Source organism: Castanea sativa, chromosome 2, assembly GCF_040712315.1.
Source record: "Castanea sativa cultivar Marrone di Chiusa Pesio chromosome 2, ASM4071231v1".
Lineage (NCBI taxonomy): Eukaryota > Viridiplantae > Streptophyta > Magnoliopsida > Fagales > Fagaceae > Castanea > Castanea sativa.
This window is the reverse complement of record NC_134014.1, coordinates 49956133-49979285: the sequence shown is the minus strand read 5'-3', so window position 1 is coordinate 49979285 and position 23153 is coordinate 49956133. Positions and strand designations below refer to the sequence as shown.

At 34.3% G+C, this 23153-nt stretch overlaps 3 protein-coding genes across 3 annotated transcripts in view; 2 read left to right on the top strand and 1 right to left on the bottom strand.

The window, feature by feature from the left end:
• Nucleotides 1–23153, bottom strand: part of LOC142625627 (polyadenylate-binding protein 2) — a 101033-nt gene that overhangs the window by 68627 nt on the left and 9253 nt on the right. The gene's annotated exons all lie outside the window — the stretch shown is intronic.
• LOC142625967 (flavonoid 3'-monooxygenase CYP75B137-like) lies at nt 4088–8258 on the top strand. The gene is made up of 2 exons (XM_075799726.1): nt 4088–5429; nt 7464–8258. Exons 1-2 carry the CDS (start codon nt 4446–4448, stop codon nt 8082–8084), a joined length of 1605 nt encoding a protein of 534 aa, XP_075655841.1. The 5' UTR covers nt 4088–4445; the 3' UTR covers nt 8085–8258.
• Nucleotides 18019–20520, top strand: LOC142624602 (ras-related protein Rab11A). The gene is made up of 2 exons (XM_075798249.1): nt 18019–18435; nt 19782–20520. The coding sequence occupies exons 1-2, from the start codon at nt 18194–18196 to the stop codon at nt 20227–20229; spliced, it is 690 nt and encodes a 229-aa protein (XP_075654364.1). The 5' UTR covers nt 18019–18193; the 3' UTR covers nt 20230–20520.

Genomic DNA, 23153 nt, shown 5'->3' with positions numbered 1-23153 from the left:
TTGATGTTTAGGGAAAAAAAAAATTCACATTGATTAGGAGTATGTTGCCTTTTTTTAGTTTAAGTATCCGTGTCCCTTCTTTTGGCATTTTTAGATACCAGGTTTTGCTTTGCGATTGGATATATTGTTTCAAGTTGGAGGTTTTTCTCATTGATTAGGAATATGCTTCTTTTTTTAGTTTAAATATTCTTGTGGAGGCTTTTTCTTTTGAGCACAATCCAACACATCACATATGTAGAAGTCAACCCAACCTGATCCATGGTGGGTTGGACATAAATGCTTCATATCTTGTAAAAAATTATTTTCCATCAACTACATACACCATGTTTTTTTTTCAATAAATCATTACACTTCACATATATTATTAAATTATACTAATTTCTGAAATACTAATATATATATATATATATATATATATATATATATAAATAATATTGGGCTCAAGCTACAACTAGTGTAATTCTAAGCAATATTATACCACTTAATAACTTATTATTAGATGGAAATTTTGTCAAATCTACCGTTGAATCACATATTCTATATGTTTTTAACAATCCTACCAATTTTCATGTCAAATGGATGTTATTTACCATTTGATTCATAAACTCATCTTTTATATATTATTTTAAATTACAAAAACTTGAATTCAAAAAATTGATTAATGACATGGCTATTAATCTTTGATCATCTTGAAATTTTGCAATTATGAAGAATATACGAAGATAATGTAACTTAACGATAGATTTTTCAAAATTTGCATTCAGATAAAAAATATTGAGTGGTGTAACATTATTTAAAGTTATATCATACACACACACACACACACACACACACACGTATGTCAGTGTGGAAGTTGGGATGAAAAAACTATCAAACAGAATTTTAAGTTAAAAAAACAAAAACCAAATCCAATCCAACCCATTAGAGCATCTCCATCAGCTTGTGCATAAATGTGCAAAATGGAAAAAGCAACTACTTTTACACAATTTGAGCAAAAAAAACCCACATTAGTGGGTGTAAATTTATATATAAATACACAATTGCTACAGTAACTGTGCAAATATGCATGATTACTGTAGCATGTACATATAATATTTTAATAATTTTTTCTCTCTCCTCCTCTCTACCTAACTCTCACCTCCCTCTCTCTCAGGCGCACAACTCTCTCTTTCTCTCATATTATCAATCTTTCTTCCTCTAGCTTCCACCGATTGCCACTGTTGCCGATGAGAACGAGATCGAGCAAGCCGAGTCGCAGGACGAGTCTGTCGCCTACAACACGAACGGAGTTCTCCGACGAGTTCGTCGCCTAGAATCTCGTGAGTTTTGATCCATTTTTGGGGTTTTGATAGGATCAATGGGTTGATGATGGGTGGGTCTTGCCGTTCTCCCTTTTGGGTTTTGCTGTTCTGGATTTGTTTGATTAGTGGGTTTTGGGATTTCATACAGCTAGATCGAATGTGTTGATGATGGTGGTTGCTTGATGATGGTGGCTGTGTGGGTTGTGTTGGGTTTGTGAGAGAGATGAGTGTTAAAGAAATGAATATTTTTATTTATATAAATGTGTATAATAGACAAATTGATATGGGTGTTTTGTAAAAATAGGAGTGTAAAATAGAAAAAGTAAATTTTAGAAGTGCAAAATGGAAATTTTTTTGCATCAACTGATGCAATTGCTCTTAACCAATGAAAAGCCAACTTGAGGCGTTGGATTGAGTCGCGTTTGGTCGGTTTTTCAATAATGTGAAAGTTGAAATCTTGATTGGAATAAATTATAAAACAAGAGGGTCTAGCCATAATTATTTCCATGCTTTCTCTCAATCTTCAGGCAGTGGCCACGTATATGTAGTTGCTGACGGTTTTGGAGTCAATGATTGCTCTAGCTCTAGTAAGTGCCCGTTTGGTTGGGCTTTTAGGGGCTGAAACGCAGCTTTATGTAAAAGCTAGGTTGCTTTGGGCGTTTGGTGAAGCAAAAACGCAACTTTTGGGTAAAAGTTGAGTTTTGGGCCAAGGCAAAAACGCCCAATCCGTTTATGGAGGTCTGAAGGTCCATAAACAAAAAGTCCAGCAACGTTTTCAGCTATCCGTTGGGCGAGTCTGAAAATTACCAAATTACCCTGACCCTCATTCCTCTCATCTCATCTCTCTGCTCCGCTGGGTGAATCTTCTTCCTCTTCTTTTGCTTTCTTCGTCTTCTTCTTCATCTTCTCTGCTTCTTCCTCTTCTTCTGCTTTCTTTGTCTTCTTCTTCATCTTCTCTGCTTCTTCCTCTTCTTCTGCTTTCTTCGTCTTCTCTGATCTGTGTGTGTGTGTGTGTGTGTGTGTGTGTGTGGGTGGGTGTGTGTGTCTGTGTGTGGAGGAACTGAAGATAAGAAGATAAGGAGATAAGGATGAACTAAACATGTGGAGGAGAAAAAAGTGAAAGAAAAAAAAAAAAAAAAGAGTTTTTGGGTTTGGTTATGCAACGTGGAAGAAAATATAATGAGTAAGAACACAAATTATTTTACAATTTTTTTTTTTTATAGTTGTGATGTTATAGAGTATGTAGTGGAGAAAAAATTGTGGGTACTAGAACAACTCATTTAAAAGATAAGTGTTAATAAAATTTTATTTTACAACAATTAATTTTAAATTAGTATTGTGAAAATATTGTGATATTTTATTATATCTCTAAACTTCTTAAGTTAGTACTATTTTTTTTTAGAAAAAAAATAGTACTATTGACAGAATATTTCTATAACAATTTCATAATAAAGTTTACATAGTAAGTTGTTATTAGTTCTCATCTAGACCTACTAGTGACATTTTTTTTTTCCTACTATTAACAACTTGTTATATAGACTTTATTGTGAAATTTTTGTGAAAATATTGTGTCCATAACTTGCATTAAAAGAGATAATTAAAACAAAAAAATCTTTTTATATAGACATTGTCCATTTTAGTAATTTACCCCTCAAACTGCCACTTTTATAAGTGCTAGCCAAACACTCAGCTTTTTCAAAAAGCACTTTTTAACAGTTATTGCCAAACACTCAGCTTTTTGAAAAATCACTTTTTCATTATGCACTTTTTAAAAACTCAACTTTTTCATTATGCACTTTTTCAAAAAGCCCAACCAAACTCACCCTAAGTTACGTATCAATTTTGTACTGCAGAATTGGAAATACTTTTATTCTTAGATAAGCCCGGTGTCCCATTAATCTCTTTCTAATCTGTCAAGTTGGCTAGATTTGATAGCCAACCAATTCAATGGAAAGCGTATCTCGTCTTTTAGAAATTAAATTATTTTAGGAAGATTGTGGGCTGTTTGGTAGGGTTAAGCAATTTTTTTTTAGTTTTTAAACAACATTTTAATATTTTTACACATTTTTTCACCTATAGATATTTTTAAAAAATACAAACAATGTTATTAGAACAACTTTACCAAACAGCTCCACAACTATATACGTACTAGGTTTTTTATTTTAGTTCTTTTTATTCCACAACTATAAATAAAGGTGCCCCAAGACCCTAGTTCATTCTTCCAACGTCTCTCAGTTTACTGTAATCAAACTCCAACAATCTTTAGAAATTTCAAAAAACTCAATGGGTTCAAGCTGTTGGGGAATTTTCATATGAACAATGGAAAGATCAAAGTAACTTATGGCTTGTTTGGATAAAGGAGGAGTAGAAGAGAGTAGAGTAGAATTGGCTAAAAATAAGCTAATTTTATGCTAAATCTACTCTACTTTACCTTACTCCTCCTCCCTCCCCTTCAATCCAAACAGACCATTAGAAATCAAGCAGAAAATTTGATGATTTAGAGGCACGACGAAAATGTTTTTCTGAGACGAAATTTGCCTGCCAAAAAGTTGTGAAATGATTATTACAAATTTATCCCAAAACACAACTAATTATACATTAAGTGATACAATTTTGACTTTAAAAACTGCAGAAACAACTATTATGTAGAATTTCGCATAATTACTTGACAAAGTGTTGGACAAAATTTGTGTGGTGTCCAATGTTTATTTTTTTAAGTTCAGAGAATTTGCCCACACTTTGAAGACACTCTATACTTGTCTTTTCCACTTGTTCTCTATTGTCTTTTCCAAATCTTTTTTTTTTTTTTTTTTTTCCTCTCTTTACTTTTTTTCTCGTCAACACGTTCACCTCTTCTGTTCTACACTTCTACGTCAAGCTTTCACTCTCACGCTCATAAGCCATAAACTCCACCATGTCTTCCTCAACCAAACCCACAAATCAAGCCTAAGCCTTTACAAGTCCAATCACACCTTCCATCTCCAACAATCCCCTCCAATCAAAATAAAACTAAGGATAATTTAAGGATATATAATTAGCAACCAGAGTGAATTTTCGTATTCCATAAAACTTTCCATCGCCTTGGTTTCCTTCAATCCATTGGTTCACAATTCCCAAACCAATACTAGCTAGCAACAATCAACCATGGATCTCAGCTCAGACTTCCTCCAGAGTCTTAGCAGTGGAAACGACCCAGTTTCACGCTCACTGCTTCTCACTCTTCTTCTTGTCATCTTTACTCTCATCTCTTGGTACGCATGGGTCACGATTCACTCCTCCAAATCTAACAAAACGACGACGAGTACTACTACTCCTCCGCCGCCGCCGCCAGGTCCACGTGGCATCCCGTTGATCGGAAACCTCCTCTCCCTCGAACCGGAGCTTCACTCTTACTTCGCGGGCCTGGCCCATATCTACGGGCCCATATTCAAGCTTCAGCTGGGCAACAAGGTTGTCATCGTGGTGACCTCACCTTCCATGGCTCGCCAAGTGCTCAAAGACCAAGACGTCACCTTTGCGAACCGTGACATAACCGAAGCGGGTCGGGCTGCTACCTATGGTGGATCCGATATAGCGTGGAGCTCATACGGGCCAGAGTGGCGGATGTTGAGAAAAGTGTGTGCGCTCAAGTTGCTTAGTAATAAAACGTTGGACTCCTTTTACATGCTTCGTCGTAAACATGTTAGAGAAACCGTTGGGTACTTGTATAGTCGGGTCGGGTCACCCGTGAACATTGAGGAGCAAATGTTCTTAACGATGTTGAACCTGATTACCAACATGTTGTGGGGTGGGACAGTGGAGGAGGAGGAGGAGGCGGCTAGGCTAGGGGCTGATTTCAGAGAAATGGTGTTGGGGATGACGGAGCTTTTGGGGAAGCCCAACATCTCGGATTTTTATCCGGGTTTGGCCCGGTTTGACTTGCAAGGCATACGGAAGAAGATGGACGGGTTGGCCCGACGGTTTGATCGGATCTTTGATGTTATGATTGATCAAAGGCTGAAGATTGATAAAGAAGGTGGGAGCAGAGGGACAGGTAGTAAGGATTTTTTGCAGTTTTTGTTGAAATTGAAGGATGAAGGTGATTCCAACACACCTTTGACCATGATCCACCTCAAGGCCTTGCTCATGGTACGTTCTTTTCATTCACAATCAAATCGTAGTAGTAAATATTTTGATCGGAAAAAAAAAATAGTACTAGTAAATTAAATAACAAAATATGTCTTATCCGAAATAAGAAAGGAAGAAATAAAATATGAGATAAAAATTACTTGTAGATGGGGTTTACCGGTTCAGGTTTTAATGTTTTATGATGGGGAGCTTAGAAAATAAAAGGTTTATGCCGGGTAGGTTTATCTTTTTTATTTTCTAGTTAGGTAATGTACTTGTTTTGAATTAAATGACACATCTGAGCTTATATTCATTGGTGCATTTAGTAAGCTATTATTTAATAGAACAATCCTTGAAAGTAGGGCAATAAATGACCTGAGCATTGTCAAGCATAGAGTACTCAAATTTGGCTTAACCCATTGAGTTTGTATTAAGCTTATTAAATAATATATATATATATATATATATATATATATATATATATATATATATCTTAGCCAAAAAAATAAAAAGAAATAAATAAAATATGAGATAAAATTTACTTGTAGATGGGATTTACCGATTAAGGTTTTAATGTTTTATGATGGGGACCTTAGAAAATAAGAGTTTTATGCCGGGTAGGTCTATCTTTTTTGTTTTTCTAGTTAGGTAATAAACTTGTTTTGAATTAAAAGACACATCCGAGCTTATATTCATTGAAGCATTTAGTAAGCTATTATTTAATAAAACAACCATCGAAAGTAAGACAGTAAATGAGATGAGCATTGTCAATTAGTGAGTATTCAAATTTGGCTTAACTATGATTGTAAAATGTTCAAACTTGGCTTGAGTTTGAATTAAGTTTATAGATAATGTTTGAGCTTAAGCTTGTCAAAAAGTCTTAAAAACTTGAGTTTAGTTTGATTAATTAGTTAAGTCAAGTTTGAGCTCAATATCATGTTTTTGGGCTTGAAATTCAACATAGATACATTATCAAACACATATCAAACTTATTATTAAAGTCTATTTGGTTTAGATGAGCAATCTCAACTCCTATTTGCTTAAGGTTAGTAAGATATGAGTTTAATTGTCAAACTCATATCAAGTTTATTACCAAGCCAATAAACAACCTAGGCTCAACTTGTTTTGTATTTTGTTTTGTATCGAGCTCTAATGTTTATTTGTCTGTTAAAGAGATAAAATATAATTTTTCCTTTTAAGGATTGAGAGAAAACCAAGTCAACCTTTTGACAATAAAAGGTCTAACTTGCTCTTTCCACCAATTTAGCATGAAAGGATGACAAGTAATTGTCAATAGATAGCATCTTCAAACTCCTTTTCTATCTTTTTATGGGATGTAATTGCTGGAATGCATATTCTTATTATATTCTTCATACTTGCAATTTTAAGAAAATCGAAGATTAATAACTATATATATTATTAATTAAATATTTAAATTTTAAGTTTTTATAGTCTAAAATTATGCATAAAAGTAAGTTTATTGATCGAATAGTAAATAACATATGATTTAAATAAAAATTTACAAGAAGAAATCTTTGTTTGGCAATTCAAGAACCTTGGCACATAGGGTAGAGGAAAATTTTATAAATAAAAAATAAAAAAATCAAAGAACAAGGAGAAGATGAACGTTGTAATTGTTTGCACTCTGTTAATTGTTTGCTTGCTTGCTTACTACATTGTAATTTCTATAATTTTAAAATGTGTATGGACCATGTCAAGTGGAATTATTGGAGCGGCTGAAAGAGAAACATATTATATAGCTGTTATTCTTTGTTTACTAGATTTTGATTTTCCTTTTACAGTATTTCAACGTGAATCATGTTATAGACTTAGACACCCTTTATCGTCGGTGAAATATTTATAATTTTATATCACTAAGTGGTGAGCCCCATATGTCACAGGGAGTCCCCACACGCAAGGCTCCCACTTAAAAACAATATTATCTTTCTAATTATGACATTAGTATTACAATTGATTTGATTTGTTTGGTTTGGTAGCTAAATTGTTCAAGGAGGCATCTGCATAATGCCATAATCTAGTGTACATTGAAAACAGGATATGGTGGTAGGTGGGACAGACACATCTTCCCATACAATTGAGTTTGCCATGGCTGAAATTATGAACAAACCGGAGGTGATGAGAAAAACCCAACAAGAATTGGAGGTTGTAGTTGGCAAGGATAACATTGTAGAAGAGTCTCATATTCACAAATTACCATACTTATATGCTGTGATGAAAGAAACACTGCGATTACACCCAGCCCTGCCATTATTAGTCCCTCATTGCCCAAGTGAGACATGCACCGTGGGAGGCTACACCATTCCAAAAGGGTCTCGGATCTTTGTGAATGTATGGGCAATACAAAGGGACCCTTCTATTTGGGAAAATCCATTAAATTTTGATCCAGAGAGGTTCTTGGAGAGTAAATGGGACTATAGTGGAAGTGACTTCAATTATTTTCCATTTGGGTCTGGTCGGAGAATATGTGCTGGAACAGCAATGGCTGAGAGGATGGTAATGTATTCCCTTGCTACACTTTTGCATTCTTTTGATTGGAAATTGCCCCCGGGAGAGAAATTGAACCTTATAGAAAAGTTTGGGATTGTACTAAAAAAGAAGACCCCTCTTGTTGCAATACCTACCCCAAGGTTAACTGATCCATCTATGTATGAGTAAGTTAGAAGTGTATTTGCTTTTGATATGATGAGTGGAATTGCAAGTTTGCAACATCCATATTACTACAAGAGAGCAATAAGTTCACATGCACATCTTTTTTAATAATGACTGACTGGTGCTATGTAGTGATTGGTATATCATAAATGTGATATTAATGATGAGTTCAGTTGAAAATGATGTTACTTAAATCACAACAGATCAGGTCAACAATTGTGAAAGGAAGTACTGTTTTGGTCTTATCTTTTGAATTTCCAAAACCGACCTCCACTTTATACACCAATAAAAAATTTAAGATGCCTTTAGAGAGTTGGGGTGAGTGTTCAAGAAACTTTTTGATATTTAGGAAAAAAAACTCACGTTGATTAGGAGTGTTCTACCTTTTTTTAGTTTAAATATTTGTGTCCCTTCTTTTGGCATTTTTAGATATTAGGTATTGTTTTGTGATTGGATATTGTTTCAAGTTGGAGGTTTTTCACATTCATTAGGAGTGCACTTCTTTTTTAGTTTAAATATTCTTGTGCAGGATTTTTTTTTCAGCACAATCCAATACATTATATATGTAGAAGACAACCCAACCCGATCCATGGTGGGTTAGACATAAATTTTCATATTTTGTAAAAATTGATTTTTCATCTACTACTTATACCATTCTTTTTTCAATAAATCATTACACTTCACAAATGTTCTTAAATTATACTAATTTTCGAAATACTAATTGTGCGTGCCAAAAAATCAATGATTAATGGGCTCACAATCTATTTATATTGTGGGTTTTTGAGTTTCCTACTATGGGTGGTCCTATGCTCAGTGACTCAAACCATTCTCACGATGTCACTCCCCTTTCTTGATCTGATCGATTCTTTTTACCAGTTCTCACTCCCTCTTTTTCCAAAATTGCCAACCCCTATTCCTCATTCTTTCCTCCTATTTATAGCCTGAGATAAGTGGAGAGTCATGATTATTCTTGACTATTAGTAGGGATGGGTGTCTAATTCCATCGCTTCAAAGTGGTGCTAGTGGAGGTTTTGTTGGGGACTGTGGCAATGGCATTGGAACTGGTTCCTATTTCCAAAATGTTGTTTGGCGGCAATACTCCCCAAGGCAATATTGAACCGCTAGGACCTTGTATCCCCAAGAAATAGCATCCTCGGGAGGGGGTTCGCCGGGTGCTGAGGTATGTTCAGACCAAGGTTGTCGATACAATGGGGAATGAGTCAGGTGTTGTAATTCAAGATGAAGGCTCATGGCCTAACAAGCCTAGGGCCCTGTCTCATACATTATCACAAGGCTAGGGTTCAAGGCCCAATGGGCCCAGGGCCTTTCCGCATACACTAATATAAATAAAACAACAAAATTTAAATAATTATAACTAATTAATGTTGCAGAAGCTACAAGAAAACAAACACATTATTTTCTGAATGAAAAAATAAACGCATCAACTTCTGAATGAAAACCTTGAATCCATGGGGTGTTTCTTAAATCCATAAGGTGATAGGGTTCTAAAATCCTTCAGAGAAAAAATGACAAAGTTTGTATTTTTTATAAATCTAAAAAACTAAACTACCTTAGAGGATACAATATGTTTAGATAGTAAAAAGAGACCCTATGGTGGCTACGAAAACACCCAAAAACCCTAATTTGCGCCAATCACGTAATTAGGTGCCAAAATAGTGATTTTTGCCAAAATAGAAAATTTTAGATAATTACGAAAATTGAAAATACTGTCTCTAAGAAATGTCTCAAAACAGACGAGACCTTATTCAAACTTCTAAACTAAAAATTATTAAAGATAAACATATATTACTAAAAATTGCAAAAACACTATTTTCGGGACTTTAACGAAGGAATATACCTAAATTTGGGCAACCTTCAAGTTAACTCAAGTCTGGATCAAAATGCCGTTTTCCTTCAACCTATTAAATTTTATGCAATTCTAACATTGTCTCCCTAATGACCTCTACTGGCACCCTCCTTAATCTTGCGACGTGAATTCTAGTGATCTTGCGGCTCTAAGAAGGCTTGTGTTGTATGTTCTACATCACTAACACACAAACACACACAATGTGTTGGGAGAGTTGGGTTGAAAAAACTATCAAATAGAATTTGACCCAACATGAGTTAAAATAATAAAAAAAACAAATCCAATCCAACCCATTAACCAATGAAAAGCTAACTTGAGGCATTGGATTGGGTTGTGTTAGATTGATTTTGTAGAATTGGTGGATTTGATGCACCACCCTAATAGCTAGAGGCTTTAGCATATTAGGGGCTTAGCTTCGGAAGCTTTATATTTACTAGCTTGTAACCCATGCATATGCATGGATATATTTAAAGATATACAATAAGATACATAATATAATTTCTATATATAAAATTTAAATACTATTGATAGTCATTTTTTTATTTTGTTAACTCTTTAAAAAAATTTGTAAAGATATTATTAGGTATAAAATGTAAATTTTCCATGTTTTATTTTAAATTATTGTGCAGCACATTTTTTTTTTTTACAATTCATTTATTATAGACTATTTGGTTTTTGTACTTAATAACTCACTTGAATAAATATTTATGATGTAATCCCACATTTGATTCTAAAATTAAGAAACAAAACTCTTTAAGAATAAATAATTTAGAACACATGGCGCAAAATCGGAACTCTAATTTGGAATTCTAATTTGAGTTTTTCTTAGCTTCACCTATTATTATATATATAAATTTATTTATTTTTTGAGAATCAGTTTAGCATAGATTTATGAGTCTTTTGGTTGAATGTTGCAAAAAAAATCAAGTTTATTTGTGATATGGGTATTGTTTAAACTTATTTGGGGAAATGAGGAGAAAAGCAAATTTCGGCAATGGTGTTGTCAAAATTCTGAGAAAAAGTAAGAGAGATGAGAGAGAAATGATGTGACGGATGTGGGAGAGAGAAAAAAGAATTCCGGCAATGATATTGCCAAAAATATATAAATAATAAATAAATAAAAAACTGAACTGTGGCAAGAGTAATGCTACGACCACAAACTATTTTACCATTTTTTTTTAACTCCTCCAATTTCGGCAATTCAATTGCCACAATTGAGTTTTTTTTTTTTTAATCCTCCACTTTTGTCAATATGCTAGAATTACAAACTTTTTTACAAAATTTTTCATAAGCTGGTGATGTGATAAATGATTATTAGTAAATAATTAAGTGATGTTATTGGTGGACCTTGATGAAAACCAGTAAGAAATTGGTCATAACAACAGTTTGTAAAAATATGGTAAAATAGTTTGTGACCGTAGCATTACTCTTGTCACAGTTTAGTTTTCTTTTTTTTTTTCTTTTTTTTAATCCTTCAATTGCCAAAATTCAGCTTTTTTATTTTTTTTATTTTTGGCAATATCATTGCCAAAATTCCTTTTTTCTCTCTCTTACATCCGTCACATCATTTCTCTTTCTTTTCTCTTACTTTTTCTTAGAATTTCGGCAACACCATTACTGAAATTCGCTTCTCTTTTCATTTTTTCAAATAAGTTTGAACAGTATTCATATTACAAATAAACTCAATTTTTTACAATATTAAGCCAAAAGACTCATAAATTTATTCCAAAGCGGATAAATCAACTCCAAGGAAAATGGCTTTTTTAATTTTTTGGGTCGATAATGCGAAAGTTGTAATCTTGATTAATGTAAATTATAAAACGAAGGGTCTAGTCCAGTCTTAATTATTTGATATTTCCATGCGTTCTCTCAATCTTCAGGCAATGGCCACGTATATACAGTTGCTGACGGGTGGAGTCAATGACTTATGCAGCTCTGGTGAGTACAGGTGTGTCAATTTTGCACTGCAGATTTGGAAATGCTTTTATAAGCAGCTTTTTCTCCTAATGCCACCGATGGAACGCTTTGGTACCCTTTTTCCAATTGAAGTTTTCGGTTTTTTTTTTTTTTTAGCAAATTGAATTTTTCAATTTGGCTATTAAAAACAATTGATAACAACTTTTTTTAATAGAAGTTGATAACAATTTGTTGTCCTTTGTTGCTAATTAAATATTTACTTAAATATGATATACAAACAAGGACAAACTTAAGATTTTAAGCTAGCGGGGGTCGGAGTACAAAGGAAAAAAAAAAAACTTTAAATAGGCATCCATATAGTATTTAAAAATTATAAATACTCAAAATTATTGTTTTTGAATATATTAAAATGCAATTATTTACCAACAAAGATAAAAACAAAGAAAATAATATTTTTTTTTAATACTAGGCCGGCTAGAAATTGTTTTTGTTGAAGTCAAAGTATTCACAGTGATAGTGCTAAAAATTTTAGTTTTTAACACTTCAAAAATCTATTTTATCTATTTTACCATCTCACTTTACAATACATCAAATATCAAATGTTTTGTTTTTTTTTATCACTCCATCTAAAATAATATTAACAACTCATTAAAATAATAAAGGAAGAGAGAAAATTTGAGTTTTTTAATCGAATGAACAGATATAATATTAATAAAATATTGTATTTTATTTTTAACAATTTGCTATAATCAACTAATATTTATACCAGTTTACTATAGTTGTAAAAAATTTAGCTTTAACTTTTCCAATAACATATAATTTTTTGGTTCTTTGGTGGTAAAATAGTTTTTTTTTTTTTTGGCTAAAATATAATCACCATTGTGAATGTTTTCATTATTTTTGTTAAGTTTTTGGGTTGGATAGTTGCTATTTGGATGAAGCTAACTACGCTTATTGGGGAAATTAAGCCCTAAGGTTTTGGAAAGGGCCCAACTACAAAAATTAAACATAAAATAACTATAAAAAAAAATATTTGGACCCAAGGGGGCCCGGGCCCTCTTGGGCCCCCATCTGGGTCCCTCCTTGTATACAAATTTTATATATATATATATATATATATATATATATATATGTATGTATAATTTTTGTGATTATTTAACATACAAAGTTATTAGTAATTGTGGAGACGAGGACCCCTAACCCAACTTAGTTAGTTGATTATGGCTAATTCAAAAGACACATCTCAAACCTCGGGGACAAGCACCAGTTGTGCGAGGTACATGGAGTTAAATCACCAAAAGGAAGAGGCAGCAGACTGGGCACAAAACACTAGGAGGAGGAGGAAGAAAGAGAGGTGTAAAAGTCGTCCCTTCCGCATTAAATGCATGACAACCACTCTTCTGGCTGCATTAATGAGAAAATGACCGTGAACAATGGTGGCACAACTAAGATTATAGGGTAAATCAAGTTGGCATGCTTTGGATGGGACAAGAACTCAGGGACTGCAATTTCAACCCTCCAAGTGTAAGACTTAGATGAATTGCAGCTGGATATAAAAGTAAAAGGAAGGCGCAGAGGGCAGGGGGAGATAGAAAAATAGAGGGAGAGAAAAAGGAGATAAAGGGTTCATTCCACTTGTAATTTCATCATTGGACTAAACTTGAGGACCAACTGTGGGGAGTAAAAAGACCCTGATGGAGATGTGGGCCTTGGGGCCATGCTAAGGAAGGCCGACCTGCTCTTGGGTTTAGAACTTGTTAGTACTACGGGTCGGCCCATACGCCGAGGATCCGAGGATCCAGCCGAGGATCCGAGGATCCAGCCGAGGGTGAATTTCTCTTCGGACGGACACCTGAGAACCCGGGACTTCATGATAAATGTTAGGGAATGACACGGTCAAGACCGATGGTTAAAGGGGGGAAACCCTCGAATGTCCTAGAAGCACCGATGTTAAGGAAATACCAAAGATAAAGGCTGCCACCTCCACATTAAAGACCCTGCACCTACCACCCTGGCCGCATTAATGGGGAAGTGACACCTGAACAGTGGAAGGGAAACTTCTGGTTACTATTCAAAGGCACTGAGAAAAGAAATATCTAGGCTAAGGGGAAGTTGGGGTAACACGTGTACGAAGTACCAAAGAGAGGAGTATTTAAGGAACAACCTAGAACAGAAATAAGGGGCTCCCTTCTTTGTAATCTAGGAGAAAAAGAAAAAAAGAGAAAGAGATAATATAAGAACAGCTCTCGGCTTACGTCCGAGCAGGTTGATTTGCAATATCCTTTGTTGTTTTCAAGTGTTTGCAATCTTTGGCTTGTCATTTAATCCTTAGACACTTCTAACCTGGGTTTCAAGCCCACACTCTACAAATTCATATTGTTTAAGGCTCATTGGGCCTGAGCCCGTAACTGTTCTTGGGGCCAGGTGCAATTGTGCACTTACACCAACACTTGTATTTTCTTTTTGCATCAGTTCTTAAACTATGGATTAATAGAAGAAGTTTGGTTTTCCTTCCCGTGTCTATGTCATAACTTTCTCATGCTTGTACGCTGGATATCACAAACAGATTCGACTTCCCATCCCTAAACAAGTTTATTGTGATAGCAAACAGTTAAATCTTCATTAAGTTGATAAGCTGCATTTTTCGTCGTTATAGTAATGTATTTTTTTTTCTTTTTTTCCCAAAAAATGTAAGATCTTATGATTCATGATTCGATCTTATGATCCATGATCCTATCTACCTCCCACAATCAAGGGTGTCCAGCCTGATTTGGGACCCAACCCACCCCCCCAAACCATCCGATCTTGTCGAGAATCGGCCGACCCAACTCCGGTGACGGGTCGGCGGCAGGTCTGAGCTCCTTGAACCTGAAAACGGCAGGTCGGTTGGCGGGTTTGAGGCTGAGAAACCGAAATTTAACCGACTCGACCGTATCTGACCAAAAAATCGCTCATTTGCTATCCGATCTATTGAGATATGGCCTGAACTCGAGGGAAAATAACCCATTTTCTGTTCGATCTGTTGAGATCCGGCCTGAACTCGAAGAGTCAAGCGAGATCTCGTCGAGATTCGGCCTGATCTCTTCGAGATATACCGAGATCTCATCAAGATCCAGCCAGATCTCGTTAAGATCCGGTTAGGTCTCTCCAGATCTAGTGGCTTTTAGCAAAAATTGTCAGCTTTTCATCCAACTCGAAACTGACCGAGGACCGATCTAACCCGGCGAAAATTTGACCACCTGAAACCGACTCCATTCATCGGTCGACGATGGGTCTAAACGTGGGAAACCCGAGGTGATTGAGTTAGTTCTGGGTTGGGCACAAACCCGACCCAGACCAACCCGTGAACAGCCCTACCCACAATCCATCCCAATTTTGACAACCTTGACCTTAAGTATCATTATTTTAGCATTAATGAATCTAATATATGTTGACACCCTATTTTACAACGTACACTTAGCTTCAAATGGGGGTTAAATGGTCTTTTAACATCTCAAGGGTAAAATCATAATTTTAACTGTTGGACTTCTAAATTATCTTTGTAAAATAAATTTTGAAATCTTAACAATCAAAACGATATGACAATATTTCCAATTGGACAGCTAGATGAAAAGTTAAGGCCAAATCAAGTATTTACAGTTGATAGACATCCCTACCATTAGAAATGGAAACTTATGATTATGGTTAGGTAATTGTGATTGGTCTTTTAAAGGATTATAATTAATTAATGAGGTGTCATAATAACATTGGTTTAGGCTTAGGAGTTGCTCATGGGATTATGCTAATCTCATTTTCTAAAATAAGTGTTTAGTTAAAATAAAATATTTTATAAATATTCATTATTCTTAGCTGGTCCCAAATGGTTAAATTTTAAGTTCAAAATTCGGATTGAATTAAAATAAACTTACCATAACACCATTACAAACGCTCAGAATCACAACAAGTTTCAGGTTCACATTGCAAGTCATTTTGGACATAATACATGTCGAAATTTGCTCATGCACAATTCTGGCGAAGTTGTAGAATCTTGAATTATCTTTCAAATGACACCAATTTCATCTCAATCTGGTTTTTTTTGGAAAAAAATTATGGTCAAAACACTAACAAGTGTGCAACACTTTATTTTTTAGATATAATAGAACTTTAACCTTTGATGTTGCTCTATTATGATAGTTTTTTATCATCAAGCCATAACAATAATTACTTTTGATATAGGCGGGATTTGAAACTCAGCTCTCCTATTTGAAAACAATAAACTCTACCATTGAGTTAGCTGCAATCCACTTGAATATTAACACTTTGGTTAGTGTGTTTGTCAATTATTTAGTATATTTTGTTGGTTTTTTTTTTTTTTTTTTTTTTTTTGAGAAGGAAATACTTTCAGTCTTTTATTCAGGGGGCTTTAAGTCAGCCAAAATAACAGCATCTAAATCTGGTGGAACAGACTCCAACCAGACTTATAAAGGGAAGGCAAGTCTTGCTCTCTGAGCTAAGGCGTGTGCTACTGCATTGCCTTGCCTATTAACATGAGAGAAAAAATAGCTTTGTAACAAGCTAGCATTAGACAAAGTGTCTTTGATAATATGGCCAACAACTGATTTTTCCATACCACTACTACATAAGGACTTTACTACAATCTCCGAATCACCCTCAAAACAAGATTGCTGGAAACCTTTTTTGAAACAAAGACTGCTACTCTTCTTGCTGCCAGTAGCTCCAAAGTCACAACTGAAGGAGGTTTCTTGATTTTCTTGAGTTCCCTAGGTCTTGAAGCTTCAAAGATAGTCTTATGCAAAACCTGCAATTCTATCCAGCGACGAAGAAGGTTCCTGGAGGCGAGATTTGTTTTTGTGGAGCCAGATAGACCACACTGTGATGCTGAACAAAGGAAACGTGTGAGGTTTTTCCTGGATCAACTGTACTAAATCATAGAAAGAACCTGAGGCAGCTATGTTTTTGTCTACCCAACCAAAATCAGCTGCCAAAACCGTTTGCACCTTCTCACAACCCCACAAAGCGTGGAGAACAGATTCATTATCCCTTGAACAGATATGGCAGATGGGATCGATAGGAATTGCTCTTTTCATCACATTTTCTTTTGAGGGTAGAGAATTTGTACATAATTTCCATAAAAAATGCTTGATTTTTCCCGGTACATTCAGTTTCCAAATGTTCTTCCAAAAGGATTTTTGTGCAGCAAAGACTGTTGGCCTCCCTCTTTTTTATAAACTTTTCTTTTTGTTGATAAACTGCACAATGGGCCAATGGCCTCCCTCAAGCCAACATGAGCCCAAAATCAGTGAACAAATCATGCCCAAATGAACCCACCAAAATATCAGAAAGTTTAAACACTAAAAACGACATTCTTTAAGCCTTTGCTGGACTTGGACTGTATAATTCTGAACATCCGCCCAAAATAAATGGACATATTAAGCCCAAATGAACCCACCAAAATATCAGAAAGTTTATAACTTTTTTTTTTTTTTTTTGAGAAACGAAAGTTTATAACTTAAACAATAAAAACGACATTCTTTTAAGTTTTACTCATAAAATTCTATTCTAACCTAGTATAATAATGTATGTGCATTAAATTTTCTCTAAACACTTGTTCTTTGTTTTAAGTTTTACTTATGAAATTTTATTCTAGTTTAATCTAATAATTTATGTGTAAAATTTCTTATAAAATTTTATTCTTTATTTTAAATTTTACTTTTTTTTTAAATTTTATTTATAAAATTCTATTCTAACCTAACTTACTAACTTAATAACGTGTATGTACGATAAATTTTTTGAAAAAGTTATTCTCTTTAAAACTTGAACAGCACAAACATTTATTTAATTATGAAGTGACATATACCAAAGTGCAAGGTGGTCAAAATCAACAGCATTAATCAGACAACTCACCGAGACATACGCCACCACTAACCACCTGACACAGCGAGAGCGATCATTGTGAAAGCTGTGTTCCTCACATCTATCTCCCTTTCTTTCCAGTGTTGATCCCACCACATCTCCGCACCATCCTAACCAATCCCTTCACGCCACATAACCAAACAAAAATGACAATTTCACAAACGTGGCAAGTCTCCATTGGTTATCCAACCGTAGTACCCTAAACTGAAATGTACAAGTATAAACAAAGCCAAATATTTAAACACACAAAAAATCAGCAAAATCGTGTCGCTCATTTATTGTCATCAAAATCAATCTCACTTTACCTCTCACAGTTCTCACACACTCCAAAAAAACTTTAAGCCTTTCCCTCACCGATCTCTGAACATCCATAAAGTACAGAGTAAAAGCTCTCGGAGATTCAGAGCTCTCTCTGAAAATGGCGAGCGGTGGAGGAGGAGCAGGATATGGAGATTCGAACCAGAAGATAGACTATGTGTTCAAGGTGGTGCTGATAGGTGACTCGGCGGTCGGGAAGTCTCAGATATTGGCTCGGTTCGCACGCAACGAGTTCAGTTTGGACTCTAAAGCCACCATCGGCGTCGAGTTCCAGACTCGCACTCTTGTCATTGAGCACAAGAGCGTCAAGGCTCAGATCTGGGACACTGCTGGTCAAGAACGGTACTTTATCTAGTCTAGAAACTTATACTACTTTTGCTTGATTCGTAGGGTTTTGATTTTCTTTTTTTTTTAGTTCACTTTAGAGTTAGATCGATCTTGCATTTGATAAAAATAATGTTAATGGATTTGTTTAGTTTAGTAACTTTAGTTTAGTTTGGCTCTGGTTGAATCGCTTGTTTTTGTTTGTTTGTTTGTTTGTTTGTTGAGGTTTACTGATTTTGTTATCGTCGTATCTATTTTCATGCGGAGTTTTCGAAGGTCAAACCGAAGTCCAAATTTATCTCTATAACTGATTTATATATTCCATGGTTATGATTTTATTTTATTTTTATTTGTTGCTGATATTATGATTTTTGGTAGAACAAAACAAATGGGACTAAAATTTAGATTTAATATGAAGGACGAAGAGTATAAGTTAAATATTATTTCCAATCTAGAATGTGTATGCTATCATGAGGTTTATTTCAATTTTAGTAATTAAATATAATTGTAGATATGGATTATAATTTGTAAATCATTATATATTTTCAAAATAAAATAATGGATTAGGATCTTTTAGACTTTTCAGGGTTAATCTATTGTAGAGTTTCTAAAATCGTATTAATCCATTTTGAAATGAATGGATTGAATTTTATCATATCATCAATAATTAAATAGACATTGACTGATTGACTATCAGCATTTTGATATCTATTTAAATTTTCGTTATATGGTAAAATCCAATTTCAAAATGGATGGAAAGGATTATAAGAAATCTATGGTGGAATTACACTAAGAACTCTACAGGGTCTTAATCCAAAAAAAACAAAGCAATAAAGGAAATAGGAAGTTTGGAGTTGTTGAAATTTCTTGTCATTGTTTGGTTATGTAGCCACGTAGGTGTGGGTTGATTTTATAGATCAATTGTTTGATTACCCTTATTAATTGTATTAAGGCTCCTTTAGATATTTGGAAATGGACCCACCATCACATGACTGACATGTTGAATGTTTGTGAAGTAACTGAAGTTTGATATTTTACTTGCAGACAAGTTCTTTTTCTTTCCGATAATTGATTGCTCAATTATTAATTGCATGGCAAAATTCAATCCACTAATTTCAAAATGAATGGATAATATTTTTGAAACTTCAAGATGTATTTATAGTAACTCTTGAGGATCCTACTACACACTTTGATACATGCCTTCCATATAGCTTTGTATTCTACTTGATGAGAGGGAGCCTGTGCAAACCTTTTTTGCCAATTTTTAAGTCTCATTTAAGTCTCATCTGTGAAGTTATTTTAAAGAAATTCTGTTTTCGTGCAAGTTAAAATTATCTGATCAAGTTTTTTGGTGGAATGAGCAGATACAGAGCAGTTACAAGTGCATATTACAGGGGTGCTGTTGGGGCAATGCTGGTTTACGACATAACCAAACGCCAGACTTTTGATCACATACCTCGATGGCTGGAAGAGCTGCGTAACCATGCGGACAAGAACATTGTCATCATTCTGATAGGGAACAAAAGTGATCTCGAAAATCAGTGTGCAGTCCCCACAGAGGATGCCAAAGAATTTGCTCAGAAGGAAGGACTGTTTTTCTTGGAGACCTCGGCACTGGAAGCAACGAACGTTGAAACTGCCTTTTTGACTGTGTTGACAGAGATCTTCAACATTGTGAACAAGAAGAACCTAGTTGCTGATGAAAATCAAGGTAATGGGAACCCTGCATCTCTGGCTGGCAAGAAGATCCTTATCCCTGGTCCTGCACAAGTGATCCCAGCTAAGAGCAACATGTGCTGTAGATCATCGTGATTTGATTGAATTGAGGTTTAAAAAGAGGGGAATCTTGGTTCTGTTTTCCTCATAGCAATTCTTTTAGGTGTGTGATGTGTTTCCTTTGTATATTTTTCAATGCTTCAGTTTAGTTTGCTGGAGGAAGCCAATTATATTCGTGTTTTGAAATGGGAGAAAGAACTAAAGATGAAGCTAAGTTGCAGATTGCTTGTTACGTATTTGATGTCTCAAAACTTAAGTTAACCACTCTCTTTCAATCAATTTTACAATTCACAATTCCTGTAAAATTTATGAATGCCTTTGAGAAAATTGCTTGTGTCTTGCACTCTTGATAAAGGCCATGCTTAGGGTTAAATGCAAACATGACCACAGCTACCTATCCTATTGCTGTTAAGGTGTGTATCTATATGGATGGTTTGTTTGGATGGGTGTTTTCTGTTAACTTGTTTATCTAATTCCTCTATTGAGAGGATTTCAAATCTTTGTTTGAAGGAGTTGAATAGATTAATAAATAAGTAGCATTATTTCTATAGACATTTTAAGCAATAGTATGGGTTTCAAATCTTAGATGTCTTTGTTGAAAACACTAGAAAATATCACTTAAGGATCATTTGAAAAAGACATGGTTAAAGGTCATTTGTAAAATAAATTTTTTTTTTTAAATGTGTATATATTTTTCTTATTTTTGTTTTTTGATTTGGCTGTTATGAAATTTATGAGTGGATTTGAAATTTATTAATACATGGAATTCAAATTATCAGAAGCAGAAGTAATTTCAAATCCTTCAAATCCATAATTTCAGGGGCTTTTGTTTGAGCAGAATTTCAAACCTATAATATCAGGGGCTTTCATTTGAGCAGAATTTCAAACCTATAATATCAGGGGCTTTCATTTGTATATTGAATTATATTACAATTTAATACTTAAAATTGTTCTTCAAATAAATCCTCCTATCCAAGCAGAACCATTCAGTCGGACTCCAAATTTATATTGGCAATTTGATACACACATCATGTTTGATGATTTAGTGTAGCAATTGATGTCCAACTTTTTTTGGTCTACACTAGTCAATACATGTTTCTCACAAAAGTTCTATTCGCTCCACTTCGGTCCATTCGAACTTATTTAGTCCACTTCGGTCTACATTGGCTCTATTTGGTCCACATTGATCATATTCTGTCCACTTTAGTTCTATTCTGTCCACATTGGTCCTATTTAGTCCATTCCGTCAACTTTGGTCATAACCGGTCCTTTTTGGTCTAATTCGGTCCATTATGTCCACTTTGGTTATATTTGGGCCTATTCGGTCCATGCTATCTACTTCAGTTTTATTCGGGCTATTCATCCAATTTAGTCTTAATCGGTCCATTTTTTCCACTTTGGTCCTATTCGGTCCGTTTGTTTTATTTAGGTCCTATTCAGTCTAAATTAGTCCTAATCTGTCCATTAGATTGTATTTGGTCCACTTTACTCCTATTTGGCCTCCTTTCGTCTTATTCGGTCCAATTTATTTTTATTCGGTCCATTCGGTCTACCTTGTTCCCATTCGACCTTATTCTGTTATTTCGGTCCAATTTGGTTCAATTCGGTCTATTCGGACCACTTCAGTCCATTTTGATCCACTTCAATCTATATTTGTGCACTTACTTACATAATAGGAAAAAACATGTTTGGGTTAAAAGCACCTATTCTAAATCCAAATTTATTAAAAATATATATAAATCTCAAACTCGTGATATCTAAAATTTTAAGCATAGCATTTACTGTTACTATGTTTTTGAAGCAGTTATTCATTTGTTATAATGTCGTTACTTTTAAATGAACTGCATAAGGTTAATTATATATTTAAGCAATATATATAATTTTTATTTAAATAAATTATTCATTATCTTAAAAATAAATTATCATAATAATTAAAACTCATACAAACTTAATTTGAATATGTAGAGACTAACTCATATCAAACTTGAAAGTACCCATCATCAGGTATTGGTTATCAAATCAATCGTGTAATCACTAATTTATCATTCCATTCGTTCATACTACTTAATCAACATCAAAGCTTGTTTTATGAACTGACATTCTTGCAAAGCTGTCTTGTGATTTTTTAAAACAGTTTTCACATTTCAAGTCATCTCCGTAAGCCTTCTGCCGCCAAACACTTGCTGGCAAAACTCTTTAAGTGGCTTTTTTTCTTTTTTTTTTTCTTTTTTTTACATTTAAGTGGCTTTATCAACACTGACGACATGCTGTCCAAAGTGATTACAATGCAAAATTTTAGCATATACTTATAATAGAGAAACAAAAATGACCCACCCTAAAGAGGTGATGGGGCAAGGACGAGTTTGCTTGCCTTGCCCCGTTTTACCTTGCCCCACCCTAAGTGTGTGTATATATATATATAATTTATTTATACATATAATGTAGTTTATTCTATGCATATCCTACTTATAATATGTATTTCTATACATATTTTATTCCTATATTCAAAATGCTTGTCTCTACTTCTCTCTTAGTACTCCCATGGTCACTCTTTTTCTTTATGTTTTATATTTATCTCATCAATGTTGGAGCCATTTCATTAGAATTAGTAATACATTTTCAATCCACCCATAACCTAACATACTCCAATATTGGCATAGGTTTTTTCCTTTCTAAAGAAGATATGGAGTAGGGACGAGGCTCCCATGATCAGACTCTATCCCACCTAATTGACATTCCTTTTATATACATACACAAGCATTGTATTGAAAGAACACAAAAATAAAGTGTGGTATTATTACTTAAAACCCTAAAGTTCAATCCAACCATTATAATTTTGAAGCTTGCAATCTAAGTTCTTAATAAATCTTTCAACTAAAAATAATGAAAAGTCACATGCACATAGAACAATTTGGAATATTAAGATGACAGAGTTTACCAACACTATAATATATAGTTCC

What these genes read in the sequence shown, in the direction of transcription:
- LOC142624602 (XM_075798249.1), top strand. Translation starts at nt 18,194, where the DNA reads ATGGCGAGCGGTGGAGGAGGAGCAGGATATGGAGATTCGAACCAGAAG. An exon ending in GACACTGCTGGTCAAGAACG is followed by an intron (nt 18,436 to 19,781) that starts GTACTTTATCTA and finishes TGGAATGAGCAG; the next exon opens with ATACAGAGCAGTTACAAGTG.
- LOC142625967 (XM_075799726.1), top strand. Translation starts at nt 4,446, where the DNA reads ATGGATCTCAGCTCAGACTTCCTCCAGAGTCTTAGCAGTGGAAACGAC. An exon ending in ACCTCAAGGCCTTGCTCATG is followed by an intron (nt 5,430 to 7,463) that starts GTACGTTCTTTT and finishes CATTGAAAACAG; the next exon opens with GATATGGTGGTAGGTGGGAC.